The sequence below is a fragment of the Melanostigma gelatinosum genome, assembly GCF_949748355.1.
Source record: "Melanostigma gelatinosum genome assembly, chromosome: 14".
Lineage (NCBI taxonomy): Eukaryota > Metazoa > Chordata > Actinopteri > Perciformes > Zoarcidae > Melanostigma > Melanostigma gelatinosum.
Window position 1 is genome coordinate 2,694,016 of NC_136647.1, and position 25,765 is coordinate 2,719,780.

The window sequence follows — 25,765 nt, forward strand, 5'->3', positions numbered from 1 at the left end:
TATATATATGTATGTGTGTATATATATATATATATATGTAACAACGCATTAGTACTTTGCAGTTACATTGTTATCATTTATTCTAACACTGACATAATGAGGACATCTTATTCATACAATTCAGTATATATATATATATATATATATATATATATATATATATATAATAATATTCAGTATAATATGATATATAAATACCATATAATCATAAATATACAATATAAATATCATGAATATATTACAATAAAATATAAATATCAAATATAGTCTAATAGAACAAGTATATTTTAAGATGCCCCGATGAACCTTGTTTGTTGGAGAAACCCAATCTGTGTGGTGAGGAAACCTGCATGTTTTTATGACAGTTATTTGTAAAGGAACTTTGCTCTTCTGAGTGGCAAACCTCTCAATGACCTTCTTATTGAAGTCAGGCTGTCACGGGGCCGCAGAAGACAGAAGTTAATATTAACAGGTTTTATTTAGAATGTGTGAAGGTGTGGAGCCCGTGGTCCGACACCAGAGTAGGCAGATCGACGGTGTGAGTCCCGTGGCTCGACACCGGAGGGCTGGTAGCTTGACGGCGTGAAGTCCCGTGGCTCGATACGAGAGCGGAGGCAGATCGACGGTGTGAGTCCCGTGGCTCGACACCGGAGGGCTGGTAGCTTGACGGCATGAAGTCCCGTGGCTCGATACGAGAGCGGAGGCAGATCGACGGTGTGAGTCCCGTGGCTCGACACCGGAGGGCTGGTAGCTTGACGGCGTGAAGTCCCGTGGCTCGATACGAGAGCGGAGGCAGATCGACGGTGTGAGTCCCGTGGCTCGACACCGGAGGGCTGGCAGCTCGACGGCATGGGTAGTCCGTTGAACACAAAGGAGGGCAGAGCAGCGGAGTGTAATCCGTTGAACACAAAGAGGGCAGAGGATGCCACGGGGTTGAAGCGGGTGAAAGACGGTACGACCTGACAACCCCAGACTGCAGGACCAGAGTTTATATAGAGACAGGGGACTCATTAGTGGGCCCTGAGTCTGGGGTGTCAGGCTGCAGGAGGTGATCGACTGGAGTGTCCTCAGCTGTGCACAATCAAGGGTGTGGCCATGGGAGGTGTCTGGAGGCAGAGGACAAACACAGAGCACATGGCACACAATAACAAACAGGGGAATGACAGGGCACATGAGGAGAGGAGATCAGGGGAAACACACAACGGGTCAGACAGGGATCCTGGATCCTGACAGTGGCATGTCCCTGACAAGTTCCTTCTCCATGGAGAGCATAGCCAGAGCATTAAAACGCTCTTGTACGTTACCGTTAGCATCGAGTGGGTGGAAATGTCCGTCGTCTCGTCTGCTTGAATGGCGATAAAATCAGCGTTCTTTACTTCCTCCAGAATGTAATCCCTTACAACCGACAGCATGCAGTCCAACAGCTCATTTTGTACAGTCTTCGACGTCCCTTTGAAAACGCTGGCTGTCTCCAGGTGCTCCTCCAGCACACCGTCGAGGGACGCAACAAAATCCACCAGTCCCTTGAATACGCCAAGGTTGTCCGAGGAGTCAGTCACGTCATGCCCACGCAAAGCCAACTCAAAAGCCCCACAAAACTTGACACAATCAATTATTTTTGATAAAATGTGCCGGTTTTTATCCACCTCCTCGTTGTGTTTCTTTACCGCAAGCCGGTGACCGTCGTCCAGCTGGGCAGCGAGAACACGCGAGATGAGAACTAGACACGGGCACTCCGGGAGAAAAAGACTTCCGGGAGGATCTGGTCCTCCCAGAAGTCTTTTTTAGGGCGCTGATTGGCTAAATTGTAAGTCACTCATTTATTTCTTTAATCAGTGATTGGCTAAGCTGCTTATTAGACCCGTCTTCCTTGGGCCAAATCGATCTGGCCCCAGCACGTGCACGCGCAGTAGAGACGTGCACGGGGACAGCTGAGAGGTGCACCAGCGGAGAGGACAAGCAGGGAAAAGCATTTATTTTGCGCAGATATCCTATTTTACAAATATTACTGGGTATATTACATAGCTCAAAAACACAAATATTGACAATTTGTATAATTTATTCATTTTTTATTTTATTTTTATTAATAATATTATAATTTTTTATTACATTTTTTTGTGGCTCAAGGTGGGTGGGGCCAGGCCCCGTGGCCCTCTATTGGCCGGCCGCCACTGTGCCTAACCCGAACCCATTAAATGTTTTACTGTCTTTGTAATGTTTAACCTGAAGATAAAAAAAACGAAGAGCAATTTGGCTTTGAGAACTTTGACACTGCAGCTTTTTTTTTGGCAAACATATGTTTCTATAACAGCAAGCATACGGGTGATTCGTTTACTCTTTATAGCCTCCATGTTTGTATCCCTGACAACTATGGCTGGCAGTCCATGGTGCAAAGACTTGAGAAACCTGTTAAATGTTTTCTTTAGCATGCATATTTCTTTCAAGTTTCCTACAAGGCGTGGCTTGCACAGCAGTTGAGGGGAGGGCAAACTACTCTCTTGTTTTCCGGTGCAGTAGAAAAACAAGTACCGGTATACACAATAAACAGAGTGGAGGGGACGGTTAGGATTCTGAGGCCATGAAGGATTATGATGACTCTGTAGCTTTTCTGGGTCAGTGGGGACGTTTCCAGCAGGTTGTCTTCTTCCTGCTCTCTGCCAGCATCGTGCCCAATGGATTCGGTGCTTTCTCTGTTGTCTTCTTTGCTGACACTCCCAGCCACCACTGCCTGGTTCCTGACGTCAACCTGACCCAAGATTGGCTTAATGCAATCATCCCGATAGAGGTAATTTTGTTTTTGATCACAGCTCCTTGTAAAACAAAAAAAAAGGGTTCGGGTAAGTGTAGCAGTTTTGCTTTAAGTTACACAGATTCAACAATTCCAAAAGCGAGACAGGCCGAAAAACAAAAGTCTCACTTCAAAGTATTTTATACAATATTGCTAAAAACACATATTTTGTATTTGCTGTGCTATTTTTAAGCTGATTATCTCATAGATCAATAGTTAATGATGAACTTTTTCATGCACACAACTGTAAATCAAATCTTTCTGTTTTACATGTAGATTATCAGCATCAAACATTCTTCACTGATTTGGGCTCACCAGCGTGAGAACTTTAGATATTTGTGAGTTCAGGCTTTTAGTGATATTACTGTTTTGCCAGAATTGTTATTACGTTACAATACATTGATGATCACATGTGTAGCTTTGAAGTTGATGTATTTTTCTGCAGCTGCTGTATAAAGTTTAAGAAGTCTTATAAAGCGGTCCGGCTACAGTTCAGGGTTTTATGTGAAATGTTACTAATGACACTAACGACGTTTGTGTCATTGTGACTGTGAGGTGGTGAATGGGAAACAGCAGCTGAGCAGATGCAGCAGGTTCAGGCTGGATGTGGTCAGATATCTCTCTGCTCAGGGATTCATTCCTGGGAGGGACGTCAACATCACGGACCTGGAGCAGGAGGGATGTGTGGACGGGTGGAGCTACAGCAGAGACATCTACCAGTCCACCATCGTCTCTGAGGTGAGTCCTACTGAATATTACGCTGCAGTTCAGTAACTCAACTATAGAAAATCATTAAACCTGAATGGAACACGTACACTGTACGTTTAAGAAGGAAATGTTTGATTGATTTTTCTATTTACAAATGGATCTAGCTTATTTTTCTTTGTTCATGCATGGATACTCCAGTTTGACCTGGTGTGCCGAGACCAGTGGAAGCAGCCGTTCACCTCAACAATTTACTTCCTGGCAACTCTTGTTGGAGCCTTCTTCTCAGGACAGCTCTCAGACAGGTACTTAAAACACCATCTCATAATGAAATTATATACACACCATATTCATAAAACATGTTCATTCTTCCTGAGAATGTCTTTGCTTCACTTTTGCCAAACTACAAACACATTATACAACAAAAAAAATAGGAATCTTTAGCAACTTTTACTGTAAACAATTCCAAAAATCTTTTCATCTGCTCTTATTTCGTTGTTTGATTTCTCATTCTAGGTTTGGAAGAAAGCCTGTTTTCTTCACCACCATGGCAGTTCAGACGATTTTTACTTTTCTTCAAATCTTTTCACCTTCATGGATGGTGTTCGTCATCCTCTACTTCATGAATGGTTTGGGACAGATCTCCAACTATGTATCTGCTTTTGTGCTCGGTAATGTGAATATTTCATGCTTTACAACAACAAATAATACTCTTCTATATTCAGTGATGTTGATACATGTATTGTGTGTGCTGTGCATGTTCTTTCACTTTTTACTAATAACTTCACTTATTTTCCCGCCCTTTTGTCATGCATTTCTCTCTCTTTCAGGCAATGAGATCTTGACTGGACATGTACGGGTCCTGTTCTCCTCACTGGGTGTGTGTCTGGGTTATGCCATTGGCTACATGATGCTGCCTCTTTTTGCTTACTTTTTAAGGGATTGGAAATCTCTCGTGTTGGCTATCTCTCTGCCTGGCCTGCTCTACATCCCGCTCTGGTGGTAGGTTGGACTCATGACGAGAAAATGTGTTCATGTTAAGTTTACCATACCATCCATCCATCTCCATTTTGACTTCCCCTTTTGCGTGGCTGGTTGGCATTGGCAGATGGATATGCAAGATATTTCAGATACCCCTCACCTCAGCAATGTTTTCCAGCTCTTCCTGTGGGATCTTCAGGGGTTCCCAGGCCAGATGAGATATATAATCCCTCCAGCATGTTTATGGTCTTCTACCAGTTGGATATTCCCAGAAAACCTCCAAAGGCAAGTGCCCTGATGGCATCCTGATCAGATGCCCGATTCTCTGAGCTTATGCACCAAACAGCAGTCAAAGATTTACCCTCAGTGACCTGAATTCGCATAGAGGCAACCCTCTTCAACATCACCAGTACTCAGCCAGCTGTCAGTATCCCCACGTCCGTCTGGTGCCTCTCACCCTGGGCGACTCCAGAAAAGGAGTCAACTAAAATATTTCCAAGTATTAAAAATAGTGATTATATTCACAATTATGGTAGTTTGACCAATTACTCTGAAAATGTGGGGTACTGTATATACCAGACTCTGCGCTCCAGTTGGCTGGCTTCCAGCTGTTCAGAGCGGATCACGACACGGAGCTCTCCGGCAAATCGAAGGGTCGAGGAGTCTGATTCTACTCCAACAGCGGGTGGTGCAACGATGTGACAGTGATTCTCCAGCACTGTTCTCCTGATCTGGAATCTTTCATCATTACATACAGGCCCGCGCCCTGACCTCTGTGGTCATGAAGTCCTTTGAGCGCCTAGTCCTGTCCCACCTTAAAACCCTCACTGACCCACTCCTGGACCCCCTGCAGTTCGCCTACAGAGCCAACAGGTCTGTAGACGACGCAGTCAACTTGGCCCTTCATTTCATCCTCCAGCATCTGGACTCCCCAGGAACCTATAGAGTGGTCTCGTGTGACGTCACAGTTTAGCTGTCAGCCATGTTGGAGTACACACAAAGCCACTGGCATGCACGGCTGAGTCGCATAACCTATCGATCATGGTGAACTTTTGTGCTGTCTTTGGTTGTGGCAGCAGAGCTGATAGACAAGAAATCATTATTTCGTTTGCCAGCGGTCATTACACATCAAGGAAATGACACAAAGGAGCTATCCAAGCGACGTCACGAGAAATGGCTGTCACGCATCTCTCGAGATATAAAGGAATGGAATTTGGCGTACACTAGAGTATGTGCGGATCACTTTATAAGTGGTCAGTGATTTTATTTACAAATTCGTTTGTGAACAGTATTTAATAAAGGAAATATAAATTAAATTTGGACATGAGAAGGTTACCGAAGCTTCATCGGCCCGTGACAGCAGTCGGTGCCAGAGACGTGTCGAGCGTGTACAACAGGCGAAACACAGAGATGCAGCCTCAGCATTGCTTGATATGAGTTTAACATCAGATCAGATCAGATATGTATATATATATATATATATATATATATATGTGTGTGTGTGGGGGGGGATGAAGTTAGGGGTTAGTTGAAAGTTAATTCCTACACACACGCACACAATGACGTGCATGTACAATGTAAACAAACACACGTGTCTGTTTGCACTGAGTAAGCATTGAATATTGCTAAATATCTGACCAGATCTGTATATATTTACCCTCCCAATGACGAGATGAGAATTGTCGGCGACTGTTGCTTTGACGTCTCGGACCCATCCACTGACAAACTGATTATAAACGTCGAGCCCTTTGTAGCACTCCAACTCGTCTTTTGTGTAAGGACTGGGGGTGTTCACGAGATACGCGTAGATGTTGGCGTAGTTTACCGATGGAAGATAAGTAGGATCGGCACTGAAACGATCTGCACTCATCGTATAGGGATCCAAGTTACCAATAACCTTCAATTTGGCCAGGTAGCGAACCTTTGATGCACTATCCAGTGATTCAAAGTATGGTATTTTCGCCGCACTTCCTTGTTTACTGGCCGCCATGTAGGATCTGTATGTACTCCAACATGGCGGACAGACCTCGTAACTAAGGAGATCGTGACGTGGGTGAGACCACTCTATGCCAGGATCCTGTTTGTGGACTTCAGCTCTGCCTTCAACACCATCATCCCATCTTTGCTGCAGGACAAGCTCTCCCAGCTGCACGTGCCCGACTCCACCTGCAAGTGGATCACAGAGTTCCTGTCTGACAGGAAGCAGCACGTCAAACTGGGAAAACACGTCTCAGCCTCCAGGACCATCAGCACCGGTTCCCCCCAAGGCTGCGTTCTTTCCCCTCTGCTCTTCTCCCTGTACACCAACAGCTGCACCTCCACTCACCAGTCCGTCAAGCTCCTGAAGTTCACGGATGACACCCTCATTGGACTCATCTCTGGTGGGGATGAGTCCGCCTACAGGTGGGAGACTGACCATCTGGTGACCTGGTGCGGTCTGAACAACACTCGAAAGACAGTGGAGATGGTTGTGGATTTCCGGAAGATTGCAGCCCCACCTGCCCCTATCAGCCTGTGTGACTCCCCTGTCGACGATGTGAAGTCCTTCCGCTTCCTGGGCTCCATCATGGCTCAGGAGCTCAAGTGGGAGGTGAACATCAGCGCCATCACAAAGAAGGCCCAACAGAGGATGTACTTCCTGAGGCAGCTGAAGAAATTCAACCTGCCAAAGACAATGATGGTGCATTTCTATACAGCCATCATTGAGTCCATCCTCTGCTCCTCCATCATGGTCTGGTACGCTGCAGCCACTGCCAAGGACAAGGGCAGGCTGCAGCGCATCATTCGCTCTGCCGAGAGGGTGATTGGCTGCAATCTGCCGTCCCGCCAGGACTTGTTCGCTTCAAGGACCCTGAAGCGAGCAAGAAAGATTGTAGCCGACCCCTCTCACCCCGGACATGAACTGTTTGTGCCCCTTCCATCTGGCAGGAGGCTGAGGTCCATCAGGACCAAGACCTCACGCCACATAAACAGCTTCTTTCCATCCGCAGTCGGGCTCATTAACAGAGCCCGGGACCCCCACTGACAAATTCCCACCAGTCACTCCTCTGCATCCCTTCTATTACACTCGACACTTTTACACTACACTTATATCTCACTTGTTTATAGTCCTGCTATCTGTCCGTTATTTTATATTTCATCTTTATTTTATATTTCATTTATTTTATATCTTACTTTATTTTATATCTCTCTGTAAATTTTAATGTTCCTACTTGCACTGATTGTTGTTGATTGTTAAATGTGTGCACCTCCCGTCACGCCAAATTCCTTGTATGTTCAACATACCATGGCAATAAACGGTTCTGATTCTGATTCTGAAAAATGGCCGTAATTCCTAAACGGTTCACGTGATATTTTCTTTTATCTATTGAACTAAGGCTGAAAATCAACACTTCAACCACATATTGACTGCTTCATTTCAAAACCATTAGAGTCATTTGAAGAGGCAAAATTAGAAAAATTGTGTCACAGTTCAAATATTTATGGCCCCGACTGTATATCGCTCAACTTGATGCACCAACTCTAATTCCTTACCCGCTAAAAAAAAAGGATGTTCCACATCCCCAGAGCCAGTCTGTGATGCAAGGGCTCAATAACCCTAAGTTCCCGCGAAACACCCCACTGACTATCCCTGCGGGTGATGGAACCATGGCACCTTATATTATGCCATGAATGTCATGATTTTGCTCTTGTCATGAGATAATTGTCATGAGATAATTGTCATTGTCTTGTCATGAGATAATTATTTGGCTATTTTACAAGAGAAATATCCCAACTCGTAATCACCCATATTTTAAGCCCCACTGATCCAGTCTGACCCTTTTTGTTTCTCTGTTGAACACTGAGGCAGGTTCATCCCAGAGTCTCCTCGTTGGTTGCTCTCTCAGGGAAGAGTGGAGGAGGCAGAGACCACATTGAGAAAGGCTGCTAAGATGAACAAAGTCGAGGCTCCATCGGTCATCTTTGAAGATTACAGCGTACATGTAAGTCTGGCCCAACTTAAATCAGTAGTGTAGGACCAGACACAGGGGACAATGTGTGTCCTTGAGGAGACACATTATTAGTACAATTCATCCCATAGGAAGCAATGGACGTACCAAATTTAATGACAAACAGCAATTGAGATATTTAATCCTGGACCAAAGTGGTGGAATGATATGCCAAACTGCTGGTGAGACTGAGGTTTTGTATCTTGCAGGCTGATGCAACAAAGACACACCCTAAGGAACAGCACAATGTCTTCAGCCTGCTGAGGACAAAAAACATCAGAAACGTGACGCTCATTCTGTGCCTGGTGTGGTGAGTGTATTTTTTAACATTTGCTCATTTACGGCACTCATATTACTTGGTTGTGTCCTTCTTTACTTTTCTTTCTCTTTGTTTTGTTTGTTCATTTTAAGTCGAATGGTCTTGCTCTGCTACTGGAGCTACTGTATGGTATGCGTCAAATGCTGTTTCTGTGCAGATTTCCATTGAAAGCTCTCTGTTGTCTGTATCTCTGTCTCCAGGTTCACTCTGAGTACCGGATACTATGGCCTGTCCCTGAACACATCCCAACTTCATGCTAACCCCTACATCAGCTGCTTCCTCTCAGCAGCTGTAGAGGTACCAGCATACACTTCCAGCTGGCTGGCGCTGCGATACGTTCCACGACGGCTGTCTGTCTTTTGTACTTTGCTCATTGGAGGAGTATCGCTGTACTTCCTTCAACTGGTGCCTGAAAGTAAGCAGTGACATGACGTGGTGCATGACGGTATTATTATATTTCCAAACAAATCTTTTTAACCATTACATGAGTATTCAACAGATAATAATGTATTCTTGAGCTACTAGACTCATACGCAGTATTTTTTCCTGGAGACCTGTGACCTGAGTTTAATGTGTAAAAATGAAGGAGTTCCTCTTTAAGATTGTTTCTCAGGTTGAAGAATTGTTAAGAAAGCTTTGGAGTTTTCTAAACAGCGGAGAAAATGGTTGAATGAAGTGAAGGCAGCTGGGTAAAGTGTCTTTAACCCAAATGCCTTTAATCTGCTGCAGAGTGGATCATTCAGGGACTTTCTTAGACAAACTCTTCTTTCCTTTCAGGTTTATCAGAACTGTCTATAGCTCTGGAGATGCTGGGTAAATGTGTCATTACCATCGGTACATCCCTGATATATGCCTACACAGCAGAGCTTTACCCAACAGCGCTCAGGAACACAGCGACAGGGACGTGCAGTGCTGTTGCCAAAGTGGGCAGTTCCATTGCACCTTTTTTGTTACAGCTAAGTGAGTAAACTGATCTCTTATTGTAATTACTCAGTGAATATTTAATTAGTTTGACCTGAATTGTCATTTGAAGTTACTGTGAGGAACTTTTAACCGGTTATGAAACTGGTTATGAAAATGAACACTGAATCCTCTAAGACAGGGGTCTCAAACTCCCGGCCCGCCGGGTCATTTTATGTGGCCCGCAAATCCGCCAGCAACAAAAAAAAAAGTAATGTTTTTTTTCTTTTTAAAGTTCGACTTGATTATGAAAATATCCCCATAGTCGAAATTATGAGATAGAAAGTCGAAGTTATGAGATAGAAAGTGATAACTATGATAGAAAGTCATAATGATGAGATACTTAAACATAGAAGCAGCTCTTTGGCTGGTTAATGTACATTTGAAATGGAAATGTATTGCGAGTACATTGAAGACTACTTTAAACGTGGCTTTAAAACACATGAAATACTTCATGTGGGATTGTGCAAACGCACCCTTGAAAGGATTTTAAGCGTTGAACAAAGTCATTGTAATAACTTGTTTGATATTTGTCTTTGATATTTTCTTTAATAGTTTGATCTTTGATAGAGTAATGTGGGTTTCTTAACCCTAAATTAAAAGGATTTAAGTTATAATAACAGAAATGTGCTTAAATATATTTTTACTTTTATATAACTGTATGTACAATATTTTTACACTTGAATAAACAATAATCAAATGCAGAGACAGTTATTTACCAATATGTTAGGAGTAGCTACATTTACAACCGGCCCTTTGAGGGCGACCGTGATGCTGATGTGGCCCGGAGTGAAAATGAGTTTGAGACCTCTGCTCTAAGACCTTCTTAGATTTCTCGATAGTTATTCTTAATGCTTGTCATCGGTGCCAACGGGTCAGTTTCCGTGCAAAATACACAGATGAAACCATGCCGGTTCACCAGAAAATCATCAGTTCAGACTCCAGTTGGGGCTCCGGCAGTGACCAAATTTGGCTTCACTGCAGCCTTCGACCTGCAGTCAGAGCTCTAGCAGGTGGAGGAGGAGAGCTCTGTCCTACTGCTGGGACCGCTGGAAGGAAGGGAGTCACTAGAGAACCACAACCAGGACTAAGCGGAGCAGACTGTGAGACCCTGCTGCAGTAAAATAAGAGGTTTTTTAAAGGGACTCTGGTGCTCGGAATCACCACCACTTTTATCCACAGGGACCAACAACATCAACAGAAAATGAAAGTTCCTTGTTGTAGCTTCAAACAGATAACCATCTGATTTCACCTATTTTTAGTTTGGATGCTATACACACTGATTCATTCACATACAGTAAATATTTACTGTGTGCAAAAAACACTGACCAAGGACTTCCTTCATCCAAATGTTCTCTTCTCCTTGTGCAGGTGTATACTTTAAGTACCTGCCTTATATTGTAATGGGGACTCTGGCTGCTGTGTCTGCCTTTGCTACTCTCCTCCTGCCAGAGAGTTTTGGACAACCTCTACCTCAAACTATTCAACAGATGCATAAGAGAGAAAGGTGGGTTCTTTACGGAATACACACGTCTTCGTATGCAATACACTTATATAGACTACAGACAAAAGTAGCTCTCCAGCTAACTCTGGCACATTTACATTGAGGTGGAAACTGAAATGTTAATGTGCACTGTCCCTGGTAAATAAATAAATGAACATTGAATATAATATAGCAGACATTTACCTTGGCTGAAGAAAATTAAACTACAACAGGTGCTGGTTGTTCAGGCAAGAAAATAGCAACAAAACAGAAGTGAAAAGATATTCAAACATTGCAGCTTTTTAATATATATATTTTTCTTCATTCTGAAAACCACTTGATGGTTTGTTTATTTGTCTTTTGTCACTACAGCATAAAGTGCCCATTCATCACAAGAAGAGAACATTCAAAACCTACGGTGCTTTTCGAAAGTCGACTGATTGTCTAAAACATGACTTAAATTAGTTATTCATAACTGTTGTGCTATTACCTCTCGTTGCACTAGCATCTGTCCTACTGTACAAGTGGATTTGATGACATTACATCACCAAGAAATGAAATTAAAAGAATTAAAACTTGAGTCAAACATTTTGGAGGAAATCAAATTGTGCTTGCAGTCTGTGCATGTTATCTCAGATCACAAATATGTAAATCAAATATTAATTATGAACTGAAATACGAAATATGCGAGTGTTAAATGTGATGTAAAAGATGCACCATAACACCCTAAACCTGGCTACTGGTTCTAATTAAATTGTTATCAGAATATAAGAAACTGTTTTATGTTTGTGCTGTTTTTTTAATTACACACATTTTCATCTTTTACAACTGTGAACATCAATATCATGTGAATATGGTAACAATTGCATTGCTGCAGTGCATATTTAGTGCAGACAATTGTATTCAGAGATGGGCAAAAATATATCAAAATGTATTTTGATACAAAATACAAAATACCCCTCGAATAAATGTATCAAAATAAAATACTGGTGCCAGGAAATGTAACAAAATACATGTATTTTGTATTTAAAATATAGGAAATACTTTTTTCTGGATTTTCCATTTTCTCACAATTTGGTATAGCAGAGTATTCAGGTTTGGGCTGTATATATATATATATATAGATATATATATATATATATATATAAATATATATATATATATATATATATATATATATATAAATATATTATGTATATATAATATATATATATAGATAATATATATATGTATATATAATATAATAGTATTCAGTATAATATGATATATAAATACCATATAATCATAAATATACAATATAAATATCATGAATATATTACAATAAAATATAAATATCAAATATAGTCTAATACAGCGGTTCCCAAACTTTTTAGGCCACGCACCCCCTTCTACATCCCGACCGGGTTCACGCAGAGAGTAAAACTCACTCTTCTTCACGCAACCGACCAATGTAGCCAGGATGTCTTCGGAAAAAGCATCGATGCGCGCGACAGTGTTGTTGGACACCGGGATCACGTCCAACTTTTTCGCTTCTCTCTCTCCAATCATACATTCCACCATCTCTTTAACATTTTTCCCTCTCCACCACCGCCTCTCCTTCTCCCTATTACGCGGTCAGAATACCACAACACGCCGCCTGTCTCCGGCAGAAATGCGCGCCTCCACGCACGGGAACAACACCGAGTTGTAATATATACCTCCATAACACCCCGCCACTCTCGGCTCATACCTCCCCAGCAACGAGGCACATCACCCGGTCACAATACCTCCAGAATGTCCCCCGGGTGAAATCCGGGACTTGGTTTCATGGTTCCGAGTGGCGGGCGCTCACCCGTTGGCGCTGGGACGCGAGGTCTCCAGCCGCCCCCGCCGTGAGGCACCCGATCGTCAGGTCTGTCAGCCCTCGGAACAGGCCGCGGGTCAATAACTCGTGGGTGGCGGGGTAGAGGCGAGGCAGATCACAGAAAAAATAATAAAGACTAGAGTACAGCAAAGATATGTTGATGAGAAGCGTATTTGTACGTCAAACACAAACGTAATCAGGGAGAAAATACGTTCGTGGTAAAACGTAATTGAGAATACATTTTAGTTTTGGGGGAACGTAATTTTTAGGAGACAGGACTGCACCGCCATTACATTTTTCCTCTCGCGCACCCCCTAGAGGCAGCTCGCGCACCCCCAGGGGTGCGCGCACCCCACTTTGGGAATCCCTGGTCTAACAGAACAAGTATATTTTAAGATGCCCCGATGAACCTTGTTTGTTGGAGAAACCCAATCAGTGTGGTGAGGAAACCTGCATGTTTTTATGACAGTTATTTGTAAAGGAACTTTGCTCTTCTGAGTGGCAAACCTCTCAATGACCTTCTTATTGAAGTCAGGCTGTCACGGGGCCGCAGAAGACAGAAGTTAATATTAACAGGTTTTATTTAGAATGTGTGAAGGTGTGGAGCCCGTGGTCAGACACCAGAGTAGGCAGATCGACGGTGTGAGTCCCGTGGCTCGACACCGGAGGGCTGGTAGCTTGACGGCGTGAAGTCCCGTGGCTCGATACGAGAGCAGAGGCAGATCGACGGTGTGAGTCCCGTGGCTCGACACCGGAGGGCTGGCAGCTCGACGGCATGGGTAGTCCGTTGAACACAAAGGAGGGCAGAGCAGCGGAGTGTAATCCGTTGAACACAAGGAGGGCAGAGGATGCCACGGGGTTGAAGCGGGTGAAAGACGGTACGACCTGACAACCCCAGACTGCAGGACCAGAGTTTATATAGAGACAGGGGACTCATTAGTGGGCCCTGAGTCTGGGGTATCAGGCTGCAGGAGGTGATCGACTGGAGTGTCCTCAGCTGTGCACAATCAAGGGTGTGGCCATGGGAGGTGTCTGGAGGCAGAGGACAAACACAGAGCACATGGCACACAATAACAAACAGGGGAATGACAGGACACATGAGGAGAGGAGATCAGGGGAAACACACAACGGGTCAGACAGGGATCCTGGATCCTGACAGTGGCATGTCCCTGACAAGTTCCTTCTCCATGGAGAGCATAGCCAGAGCATTAAAACGCTCTTGTACGTTACCGTTAGCGTCGAGTGGGTGGAAATGTCCGTCGTCTCGTCTGCTTGAATGGCGATAAAATCAGTGTTCTTTACTTCCTCCAGAATGTAATCCCTTACAACCGACAGCATGCAGTCCAACAGCTCATTTTGTACAGTCTTCGACGTCCCTTTGAAAACGCTGGCTGTCTTCAGGTGCTCCTCCAGCACACCGTCGAGGGACGCAACAAAATCCACCAGTCCCTTGAACACGCCAAGGTTGTCCGAGGAGTCAGTCTCGTCATGCCCACGCAAAGCCAACTCAAAAGCCCCACAAAACTTGACACAATCAATTATTTTTGATAAAATGTGCCGGTTTTCATCCACCTCCTCGTTGTGTTTCTTTACCGCAAGCCGGTGACCGTCGTCCAGCTGGGCAGCGAGAACACGCGAGATGAGAACTAGACACGGGCACTCCGGGAGAAAAAGACTTCCGGGAGGGTCTGGTCCTCCCGGAAGTCTTTTTTAGGGCGCTGATTGGCTAAATTGTAAGTCACTCATTTATTTCTTTAATCAGTGATTGGCTAAGCTGCTTATTAGACCCGTCTTCCTTGGGCCAAATCGATCTGGCCCCAGCACGTGCACGCGCAGTAGAGACGTGCACGGGGACAGCTGAGAGGTGCACCAGCAGAGAGGACAAGCAGGGAAAAGCATTTATTTTGCGCAGATATCCTATTTTACAAATATTACTGGGTATATTACATAGCTCAAAAACACAAATATTGACAATTTGTATAATTTATTCATTTTTTATTTTATTTTTATTAATAATATTATAATTTTTTATTACATTTTTTTGTGGCTCAAGGTGGGTGGGGCCAGGCCCCGTGGCCCTCTATTGGCCGGCCGCCACTGTGCCTAACCCGAACCCATTAAATGTTTTACTGTCTTTGTAATGTTTAACCTGAAGAGAAAAAAAAACAAAGAGCAATTTGGCTTTGAGAACTTTGACACTGCAGCTTTTTCTTTTGGCAAACATATGTTTCTATAACAGCAAGCGTACGGGTGATTCGTTTACTCTTTATAGCCTCCATGTTTGTATCCCTGACATCTATGGCTGGCACTCCTTGGTGCAAAGACTTGAGAAACCTGTTAAATGTTTTCTTTAGCATGCATATTTCTTTCAAGTTTCCTACAAGGCGTGGCTTGCACAGCAGTTGAGGGGAGGGCAAACTACTCTCTTGTTTTCCGGTGCAGTAGAAAAACAAGTACCGGTATACACAATAAACAGAGTGGAGGGGACGGTTAGGATTCTGAGGCCATGAAGGATTATGATGACTCCGTAGCTTTTCTGGGTCAGTGGGGACGTTTCCAGCAGGTTGTCTTCTTCCTGCTCTCTGCCAGCATCGTGCCCAATGGATTCGGTGCTTTCTCTGTTGTCTTCTTTGCTGACACTCCCAGCCACCACTGCCTGGTTCCTGACGTCAACCTGACCCAAGATTGGCTTAATGCAATCATCCCGATAGAGGTAATTTTGTTTTTGATCACAGCTCCTTGTAAAACAAAAAAAAAGGGTTCGGGTAAGTGTAGCAGTTTTGCTTTAAGTTACACAGATTCAACAATTCCAAAAGCGAGACAGGCCGAAAAACAAAAGTCTCACTTCAAAGTATTTTATACAATATTGCTAAAAACACATATTTTGTATTTGCTGTGCTATTTTTAAGCTGATTATCTCATAGATCAATAGTTAATGATGAACTTTTTCATGCACACAACTGTAAATTAAATCTTTCTGTTTTACATGTAGATTATCAGCATCAAACATTCTTCACTGATTTGGGCTCACCAGCGTGAGAACTTTAGATATTTGTGAGTTCAGGCTTTTAGTGATATTACTGTTTTGCCAGAATTGTTATTACGTTACAATACATTGATGATCACATGTGTAGCTTTGAAGTTGATGTATTTTTCTGCAGCTGCTGTATAAAGTTTAAGAAGTCTTATAAAGCGGTCCGGCTACAGTTCAGGGTTTCATGTGAAATGTTACTAATGACACTAACGACGTTTGTGTCATTGTGACTGTGAGGTGGTGAATGGGAAACAGCAGCTGAGCAGATGCAGCAGGTTCAGGCTGGATGTGGTCAGAAATCTCTCTGCTCAGGGATTCATTCCTGGGAGGGACGTCAACATCACGGACCTGGAGCAGGAGGGATGTGTGGACGGGTGGAGCTACAGCAGAGACATCTACCAGTCCACCATCGTCTCTGAGGTGAGTCCTACTGAATATTACGCTACAGTTCAGTAACTCAACTATAGAAAATCATTAAACCTGAATGGAACACGTACACTGTACGTTTAAGAAGGAAATGTTTGATTGATTTTTCTATTTACAAATGGATCTAGCTTATTTTTCTTTGTTCATGCATGGATACTCCAGTTTGACCTGGTGTGCCGAGACCAGTGGAAGCAGCCGTTCACCTCAACAATTTACTTCCTGGCAACTCTTGTTGGAGCCTTCTTCTCAGGACAGCTCTCAGACAGGTACTTAAAACACCATCTCATAATGAAATTATATACACACCATATTCATAAATGTCTTTGCTTCACTTTTGCCAAACTACAAACACATTATACAACAAAAAAAATAGGAATCTTTAGCAACTTTTACTGTAAACAATTCCAAAAATCTTTTCATCTGCTCTTATTTCGTTGTTTGATTTCTCATTCTAGGTTTGGAAGAAAGCCTGTTTTCTTCACCACCATGGCAGTTCAGACGATTTTTACTTTTCTTCAAATCTTTTCACCTTCATGGATGGTGTTCGTCATCCTCTACTTCATGAATGGTTTGGGACAGATCTCCAACTATGTATCTGCTTTTGTGCTCGGTAATGTGAATATTTCATGCTTTACAACAACAAATAATACTCTTCTATATTCAGTGATGTTGATACATGTATTGTGTGTGCTGTGCATGTTCTTTCACTTTTTACTAATAACTTCACTTATTTTCCCGCCCTTTTGTCATGCATTTCTCTCTCTTTCAGGCAATGAGATCTTGACTGGACATGTACGGGTCCTGTTCTCCTCACTGGGTGTGTGTCTGGGTTATGCCATTGGCTACATGATGCTGCCTCTTTTTGCTTACTTTTTAAGGGATTGGAAATCTCTCGTGTTGGCTATCTCTCTGCCTGGCCTGCTCTACATCCCGCTCTGGTGGTAGGTTGGACTCATGACGAGAAAATGTGTTCATGTTAAGTTTACCATACCATCCATCCATCTCCATTTTTACTTCCCCTTTTGCGTGGCTGGTTGGCATTGGCAGATGGATATGCAAGATATTTCAGATACCCCTCACCTCAGCAATGTTTTCCAGCTCTTCCTGTGGGATCTTCAGGGGTTCCCAGGCCAGATGAGATATATAATCCCTCCAGCATGTTTATGGTCTTCTACCAGTTGGATATTCCCAGAAAACCTCCAAAGGCAAGTGCCCTGATGGCATCCTGATCAGATGCCCGATTCTCTGAGCTTATGCACCAAACAGCAGTCAAAGATTTACCCTCAGTGACCTGAATTCGCATAGAGGCAACCCTCTTCAACATCACCAGTACTCAGCCAGCTGTCAGTATCCCCACGGCCGTCTGGTGCCTCTCACCCTGGGCGACTCCAGAAAAGGAGTCAACTAAAATATTTCCAAGTATTAAAAATAGTGATTATATTCACAATTATGGTAGTTTGACCAATTACTCTGAAAATGTGGGGTACTGTATATACCAGACTCTGCGCTCCAGTTGGCTGGCTTCCAGCTGTTCAGAGCGGATCGCGACACGGAGCTCTCCGGCAAATCGAAGGGTGGAGGAGTCTGATTCTACTCCAACAGCGGGTGGTACAACGATGTGACAGTGATTCTCCAGCACTGTTCTCCTGATCTGGAATCTTTCATCATTAACTGCAAATCCTTCTACTCCCCCCGTGAGTTCACTTCATTCATACTGGTCGGTGTTTACATGCCGCCGCAGGGCAACGTGCAGGAAGCACAGCGGACACTTGCCGAACAGATGCTGTGTGTGGAGCAGACCTACCCGCAAAGGAAACCTCAGCCATGAACTCCCCAAATATAGACAGTTTATTAAATGCCCTACCAGAGATGAGAACATTCTGGACCACTGTTCCACCACAATCAGCGGGGCATATCACGCCGTCCCTCGGGCTGCACTGGGTCTCTCTGACCACATCATGGTCCATCTGATTCCTTCATACAGGCAGAAACTCAAGCTCTGTAAACCTGTGGTGAGGATATTCAAGAAGTGGACTCCTGAGGCTATGGAGGATCTTCGGGCGTGCTTGGACTGCACAGACTGGGATGTATTCAGGACTGCTACCAACAGTCTGGATGAGTACACAGAGGCTGTGACTTCATATATCAGCTTCTGTGAGGACAGCTGTGTTTCATCAAGCACCAGGGTGAGTTACAACAACGACAAACCCTGGTTTACAGCACAATTCAGACAGCTATGACTGCAAAAGGATCAGGCATTTAGGAGTGGGGACAAGGACTTGTATAAAGAGTCAAAGTACAGGTTTAGTAAGGCGGTGAGAGATGCTAAACGACTGTACTCGGAGAAACTGCAACATCAGCTCTCAGAAAATGACTCTGCTTCTGTCTGGAGAGGCCTCAGACAGATCACCAATTACAAGCCAAAAACCCCCCACTCCATGAACGACCTCCGCCTGGCAGATGAGCTGAACGAGTTCTATTGTCGCTTTGATGGACAATGGGACAGTCCTGACTCCATCTCCCACAGCTCCATCAACCAGCCCCAGACCACGAGGTCCCCCTCCCCTATCCCAGCAGGGGCCCATGCCTCCGTATCACCCATCACAGTGTCCCCCCCCTCCCCACCCCCCTCCCCAGTGACGACTCTCTCTATCCTGGGGAGAGATGTCAACAGGCTCTTTAAAAAGCAAAACCGCCGCAAAGCAGCCGGCCCATACTCTGTCTCCCCCTCCACCCTGAAGCATTGTGCTGATCAGCTGTCTCCGGTGTTTACAGACATCTTCAACACCTCCCTGGAGACATGCTACGTACCAGCCTGCTTCAAGGTCTCCACCATTATCCCCGTCCCCAAAAAACCAAGGATCACAGGACTTAATGACTACAGGCCCGCGCCCTGACCTCTGTGGTCATGAAGTCCTTTGAGCGCCTAGTCCTGTCCCACCTTAAAACCCTCACTGACCCACTCCTGGACCCCCTGCAGTTCGCCTACAGAGCCAACAGGTCTGTAGACGACGCAGTCAACTTGGCCCTTCATTTCATCCTCCAGCATCTGGACTCCCCAGGAACCTATAGAGTGGTCTCGAGTGACGTCACAGTTTAGCTGTCAGCCATGTTGGAGTACACACAAAGCCACTGGCATGCACGGCTGAGTCGCATAACCTATCGATCATGGTGAACTTTTGTGCTGTCTTTGGTTGTGGCAGCAGAGCTGATAGACAAGAAATCATTATTTCGTTTGCCAGCGGTCATTACACATCAAGGAAATGACACGAAGGAGCTATCCAAGCGACGTCGCGAGAAATGGCTGTCACGCATCTCTCGAGATATAAAGGAATGGAATTTGGCGTACACTAGAGTATGTGCGGATCACTTTATAAGTGGTCAGTGATTTTATTTACAAATTCGTTTGTGAACAGTATTTAATAAAGGAAATATAAATTAAATTTGGACATGAGAAGGTTACCGAAGCTTCATCGGCCCGTGACAGCAGTCGGTGCCAGAGACGTGTCGAGCGTGTACAACAGGCGAAACACAGAGATGCAGCCTCAGCATTGCTTGATATGAGTTTAACATCAGATCAGATCAGATATGTATATATATATATATATATATATATGTGTGTGTGTGGGGGGGGATGAAGTTAGGGGTTAGTTGAAAGTTAATTCCTACACACACGCACACAATGACGTGCATGTACAATGTAAACAAACACACGTGTCTGTTTGCACTGAGTAAGCATTGAATATTGCTAAATATCTGACCAGATCTGTATATATTTACCCTCCCAATGACGAGATGAGAATTGTCGGCGACTGTTGCTTTGACGTCTCGGACCCATCCACTGACAAACTGATTATAAGCGTCGAGCCCTTTGTAGCACTCCAACTCGTCTTTTGTGTAAGGACTGGGGGTGTTCACGAGATACGCGTAGATGTTGGCGTAGTTTACCGATGGAAGATAAGTAGGATCGGCACTGAAACGATCTGCACTCATCGTATAGGGATCCAAGTTACCAATAACCTTCAATTTGGCCAGGTAGCGAACCTTTGATGCACTATCCAGTGATTCAAAGTATGGTATTTTCGCCGCACTTCCTTGTTTACTGGCCGCCATGTAGGATCTGTATGTACTCCAACATGGCGGACAGACCTCGTAACTAAGGAGATCGTGACGTGGGTGAGACCACTCTATGCCAGGATCCTGTTTGTGGACTTCAGCTCTGCCTTCAACACCATCATCCCATCTTTGCTGCAGGACAAGCTCTCCCAGCTGCACGTGCCCGACTCCACCTGCAAGTGGATCACAGAGTTCCTGTCTGACAGGAAGCAGCACGTCAAGCTGGGAAAACACGTCTCAGCCTCCAGGACCATCAGCACCGGTTCCCCCCAAGGCTGCGTTCTTTCCCCTCTGCTCTTCTCCCTGTACACCAACAGCTGCACCTCCACTCACCAGTCCGTCAAGCTCCTGAAGTTCACGGATGACACCCTCATTGGACTCATCTCTGGTGGGGATGAGTCCGCCTACAGGTGGGAGACTGACCATCTGGTGACCTGGTGCGGTCTGAACAACACTCGAAAGACAGTGGAGATGGTTGTGGATTTCCGGAAGATTGCAGCCCCACCTGCCCCTATCAGCCTGTGTGACTCCCCTGTCGACGATGTGAAGTCCTTCCGCTTCCTGGGCTCCATCATGGCTCAGGAGCTCAAGTGGGAGGTGAACATCAGCGCCATCACAAAGAAGGCCCAACAGAGGATGTACTTCCTGAGGCAGCTGAAGAAATTCAACCTGCCAAAGACAATGATGGTGCATTTCTATACAGCCATCATTGAGTCCATCCTCTGCTCCTCCATCATGGTCTGGTACGCTGCAGCCACTGCCAAGGACAAGGGCAGGCTGCAGCGCATCATTCGCTCTGCCGAGAGGGTGATTGGCTGCAATCTGCCGTCCCGCCAGGACTTGTTCGCTTCAAGGACCCTGAAGCGAGCAAGAAAGATTGTAGCCGACCCCTCTCACCCCGGACATGAACTGTTTGTGCCCCTTCCATCTGGCAGGAGGCTGAGGTCCATCAGGACCAAGACCTCACGCCACATAAACAGCTTCTTTCCATCCGCAGTCGGGCTCATTAACAGAGCCCGGGACCCCCACTGACAAATTCCCACCAGTCACTCCTCTGCATCCCTTCTATTACACTCGACACTTTTACACTACACTTATATCTCACTTGTTTATAGTCCTGCTATCTGTCCGTTATTTTATATTTCATCTTTATTTTATATTTCATTTATTTTATATCTTACTTTATTTTATATCTCTCTGTAAATTTTAATGTTCCTACTTGCACTGATTGTTGTTGATTGTTAAATGTGTGCACCTCCCGTCACGCCAAATTCCTTGTATGTTCAACATACCATGGCAATAAACGGTTCTGATTCTGATTCTGAAAAATGGCCGTAATTCCTAAACGGTTCACGTGATATTTTCTTTTATCTATTGAATTAAGGCTGAAAATCAACACTTCAACCACATATTGACTGCTTCATTTCAAAACCATTAGAGTCATTTGAAGAGGCAAAATTAGAAAAATTGTGTCACAGTTCAAATATTTATGGCCCGACTGTATATCGCTCAACTTGATGCACCAACTCTAATTCCTTACCCGCTAAAAAAAAAGGATGTTCCACATCCCCAGAGCCAGTCTGTGATGCAAGGGCTCAATAACCCTAAGTTCCCGCGAAACACCCCACTGACTATCCCTGCGGGTGATGGAACCATGGCACCTTATATTATGCCATGAATGTCATGATTTTGCTCTTGTCATGAGATAATTGTCATGAGATAATTGTCATTGTCTTGTCATGAGATAATTATTTGGCTATTTTACAAGAGAAATATCCCAACTCGTAATCACCCATATTTTAAGCCCCACTGATCCAGTCTGACCCTTTTTGTTTCTCTGTTGAACACTGAGGCAGGTTCATCCCAGAGTCTCCTCGTTGGTTGCTCTCTCAGGGAAGAGTGGAGGAGGCAGAGACCACATTGAGAAAGGCTGCTAAGATGAACAAAGTCGAGGCTCCATCGGTCATCTTTGAAGATTACAGCGTACATGTAAGTCTGGCCCAACTTAAATCAGTAGTGTAGGACCAGACACAGGGGACAATGTGTGTCCTTGAGGAGACACATTATTAGTACAATTCATCCCATAGGAAGCAATGGACGTACCAAATTTAATGACAAACAGCAATTGAGATATTTAATCCTGGACCAAAGTGGTGGAATGATATGCCAAACTGCTGGTGAGACTGAGGTTTTGTATCTTGCAGGCTGATGCAACAAAGACACACCCTAAGGAACAGCACAATGTCTTCAGCCTGCTGAGGACAAAAAACATCAGAAACGTGACGCTCATTCTGTGCCTGGTGTGGTGAGTGTATTTTTTAACATTTGCTCATTTACGGCACTCATATTACTTGGTTGTGTCCTTCTTTACTTTTCTTTCTCTTTGTTTTGTTTGTTCATTTTAAGTCGAATGGTCTTGCTCTGCTACTGGAGCTACTGTATGGTATGCGTCAAATGCTGTTTCTGTGCAGATTTCCATTGAAAGCTCTCTGTTGTCTGTATCTCTGTCTCCAGGTTCACTCTGAGTACCGGATACTATGGCCTGTCCCTGAACACATCCCAACTTCATGCTAACCCCTACATCAGCTGCTTCCTCTCAGCAGCTGTAGAGGTACCAGCATACACTTCCAGCTGGCTGGCGCTGCGATACGTTCCACGACGGCTGTCTGTCTTTTGTACTTTGCTCATTGGAGGAGTATCGCTGTACTTCCTTCAACTGGTGCCTGAAAGTAAACAGTGACATGACGTGGTGCATGACGGTATTATTATATTTCCAAACAAATCTTTTTAACCATTACATGAGTATTCAACAGATAATAATGTATTCTTGAGCTACTAGACTCATACGCAGTATTTTTTCCTGGAGACCTGTGACCTGAGTTTAATGTGTAAAAATGAAGGAGTTCCTCTTTAAGATTGTTTCTCAGGTTGAAGAATTGTTAAGAAAGCTTTGGAGTTTTCTAAACAGCGGAGAAAATGGTTGAATGAAGTGAAGGCAGCTGGGTAAAGTGTCTTTAACCCAAATGCCTTTAATCTGCTGCAGAGTGGATCATTCAGGGACTTTCTTAGACAAACTCTTCTTTCCTTTCAGGTTTATCAGAACTGTCTATAGCTCTGGAGATGCTGGGTAAATGTGTCATTACCATCGGTACATCCCTGATATATGCCTACACAGCAGAGCTTTACCCAACAGCGCTCAGGAACACAGCGACAGGGACGTGCAGTGCTGTTGCCAAAGTGGGCAGTTCCATTGCACCTTTTTTGTTACAGCTAAGTGAGTAAACTGATCTCTTATTGTAATTACTCAGTGAATATTTAATTAGTTTGACCTGAATTGTCATTTGAAGTTACTGTGAGGAACTTTTAACCGGTTATGAAACTGGTTATGAAAATGAACACTGAATCCTCTAAGACAGGGGTCTCAAACTCCCGGCCCGCCGGGTCATTTTATGTGGCCCGCAAATCCGCCAGCAACAAAAAGAAAAGTAATGCTTTTTTTCTTTTTAAAGTTCGACTTGATAATGAAAATATCCCCATAGTCGAAATTATGAGATAGAAAGTCGAAGTTATGAGATAGAAAGTCATAACTATGATAGAAAGTCATAATGATGAGATACTTAAACATAGAAGCAGCTCTTTGGCTGGTTAATGTACATTTGAAATGGAAATGTATTGCGAGTACATTGAAGACTACTTTAAACGTGGCTTTAAAACACATGAAATACTTCATGTGGGATTGTGCAAACGCACCCTTGAAAGGATTTTAAGCTTTGAACAAAGTCATTGTAATAACTTGTTTGATATTTGTCTTTGATATTTTCTTTAATAGTTTGATCTTTGATAGAGTAATGTGGGTTTCTTAACCCTAAATTAAAAGGATTTAAGTTAAAATAACAGAAATGTGCTTAAATATATTTTTACATTTATATAACTGCATGTACAATATTTTTACACTTGAATAAACAATAATCAAATGCAGAGACAGTTATTTACCAATATGTTACATTTACAACCGGCCCTTTGAGGGCGGCCATGATGCTGATGTGGCCCGGAGTGAAAATGAGTTTGAGACCTCTGCTCTAAGACCTTCATAGATTTCTCGATAGTTATTCTTAATGCTTGTCATCGGTGCCAACGGGTCAGTTTACGTGCAAAATACACAGATGAAACCATGCCGGTTCACCAGAAAATCATCAGTTCAGACTCCAGTTGGGGCTCCGGCAGTGACCAAATTTGGCTTCACTGCAGCCTTCGACCTGCAGTCAGAGCTCTAGCAGGTGGAGGAGGAGAGCTCTGTCCTACTGCTGGGACCGCTGGAAGGAAGGGAGTCACTAGAGAACCACAACCAGGACTAAGCGGAGCAGACTGTGAGACCCTGCTGCAGTAAAATAAGAGGTTTTTTAAAGGGACTCTGGTGCTCGGAATCACCACCACTTTTATCCACAGGGACCAACAACATCAACACAAAATGAAAGTTCCTTGTTGTAGCTTCAAACAGATAACCATCTGATTTCACCTATTTTTAGGTTGGATGCGATACACACTGATTCATTCACATACAGTAAATATTTACTGTGTGCAAAAAACACTGACCAAGGACTTCCTTCATCCAAATGTTCTCTTCTCCTTGTGCAGGTGTATACTTTAAGTACCTGCCTTATATTGTAATGGGGACTCTGGCTGTTGTGTCTGCCTTTGCTACTCTCCTCCTGCCAGAGAGTTTTGGACAACCTCTACCTCAAACTATTCAACAGATGCATAAGAGAGAAAGGTGGGTTCCTTACGGAATACACACGTCTTCGTATGCAATACACTTATATAGACTACAGACAAAAGTAGCTCTCCAGATAACTCTGGCACATTTACATTGAGGTGGAAACTGAAATGTTAATGTGCACTGTCCCTGGTAAATAAATAAATGAACATTGAATATAATATAGCAGACATTTACCTTGGCTGAAGAAAATTAAACTACAACAGGTGCTGGTTGTTCAGGCAAGAAAATAGCAACAAAACAGAAGTGAAAAGATATTCAAACATTGCAGCTTTTTAATATATATATTTTTCTTCATTCTGAAAACCACATGATGGTTTGTTTATTTGTCTTTTGTCACTACAGCA

At 43.9% G+C, this 25,765-nt stretch overlaps 2 protein-coding genes across 2 annotated transcripts in view; both read left to right on the plus strand.

Annotated features, from left to right (window-relative positions):
- Nucleotides 1-2,578: 2,578 nt before the first annotated feature.
- LOC306788544 (organic cation/carnitine transporter 2-like) lies at nucleotides 2,579-11,767 on the plus strand (the record flags this gene model as incomplete). The annotated part of the gene is made up of 11 exons (XM_079284104.1): nucleotides 2,579-2,785; nucleotides 3,344-3,526; nucleotides 3,695-3,798; nucleotides 4,010-4,164; nucleotides 4,324-4,495; nucleotides 8,325-8,451; nucleotides 8,673-8,773; nucleotides 8,983-9,197; nucleotides 9,560-9,742; nucleotides 11,114-11,249; nucleotides 11,598-11,767. 11 exons carry the CDS (start codon nucleotides 2,579-2,581, stop codon nucleotides 11,671-11,673), a joined length of 1,659 nt encoding a protein of 552 aa, XP_079140230.1. The 3' UTR covers nucleotides 11,674-11,767.
- Nucleotides 11,768-15,574: 3,807 nt separating this feature from the next.
- The window catches only part of LOC306787584 (organic cation/carnitine transporter 2-like), a gene marked incomplete at its 5' end in the record, with an annotated part of 10,408 nt that continues 217 nt past the window's right edge, over nucleotides 15,575-25,765 (plus strand). The window contains 11 exons of the mRNA XM_079282765.1: nucleotides 15,575-15,781; nucleotides 16,340-16,522; nucleotides 16,691-16,794; nucleotides 16,984-17,138; nucleotides 17,298-17,469; nucleotides 22,501-22,627; nucleotides 22,849-22,949; nucleotides 23,159-23,373; nucleotides 23,736-23,918; nucleotides 25,280-25,415; nucleotides 25,764-25,765. The exon at nucleotides 25,764-25,765 is cut by the window's right edge and continues 217 nt beyond it. Coding sequence (XP_079138891.1) covers nucleotides 15,575-15,781; nucleotides 16,340-16,522; nucleotides 16,691-16,794; nucleotides 16,984-17,138; nucleotides 17,298-17,469; nucleotides 22,501-22,627; nucleotides 22,849-22,949; nucleotides 23,159-23,373; nucleotides 23,736-23,918; nucleotides 25,280-25,415; nucleotides 25,764-25,765 — 1,585 coding nt within the window. The remainder of the gene's footprint in view (nucleotides 15,782-16,339; nucleotides 16,523-16,690; nucleotides 16,795-16,983; nucleotides 17,139-17,297; nucleotides 17,470-22,500; nucleotides 22,628-22,848; nucleotides 22,950-23,158; nucleotides 23,374-23,735; nucleotides 23,919-25,279; nucleotides 25,416-25,763) is intronic.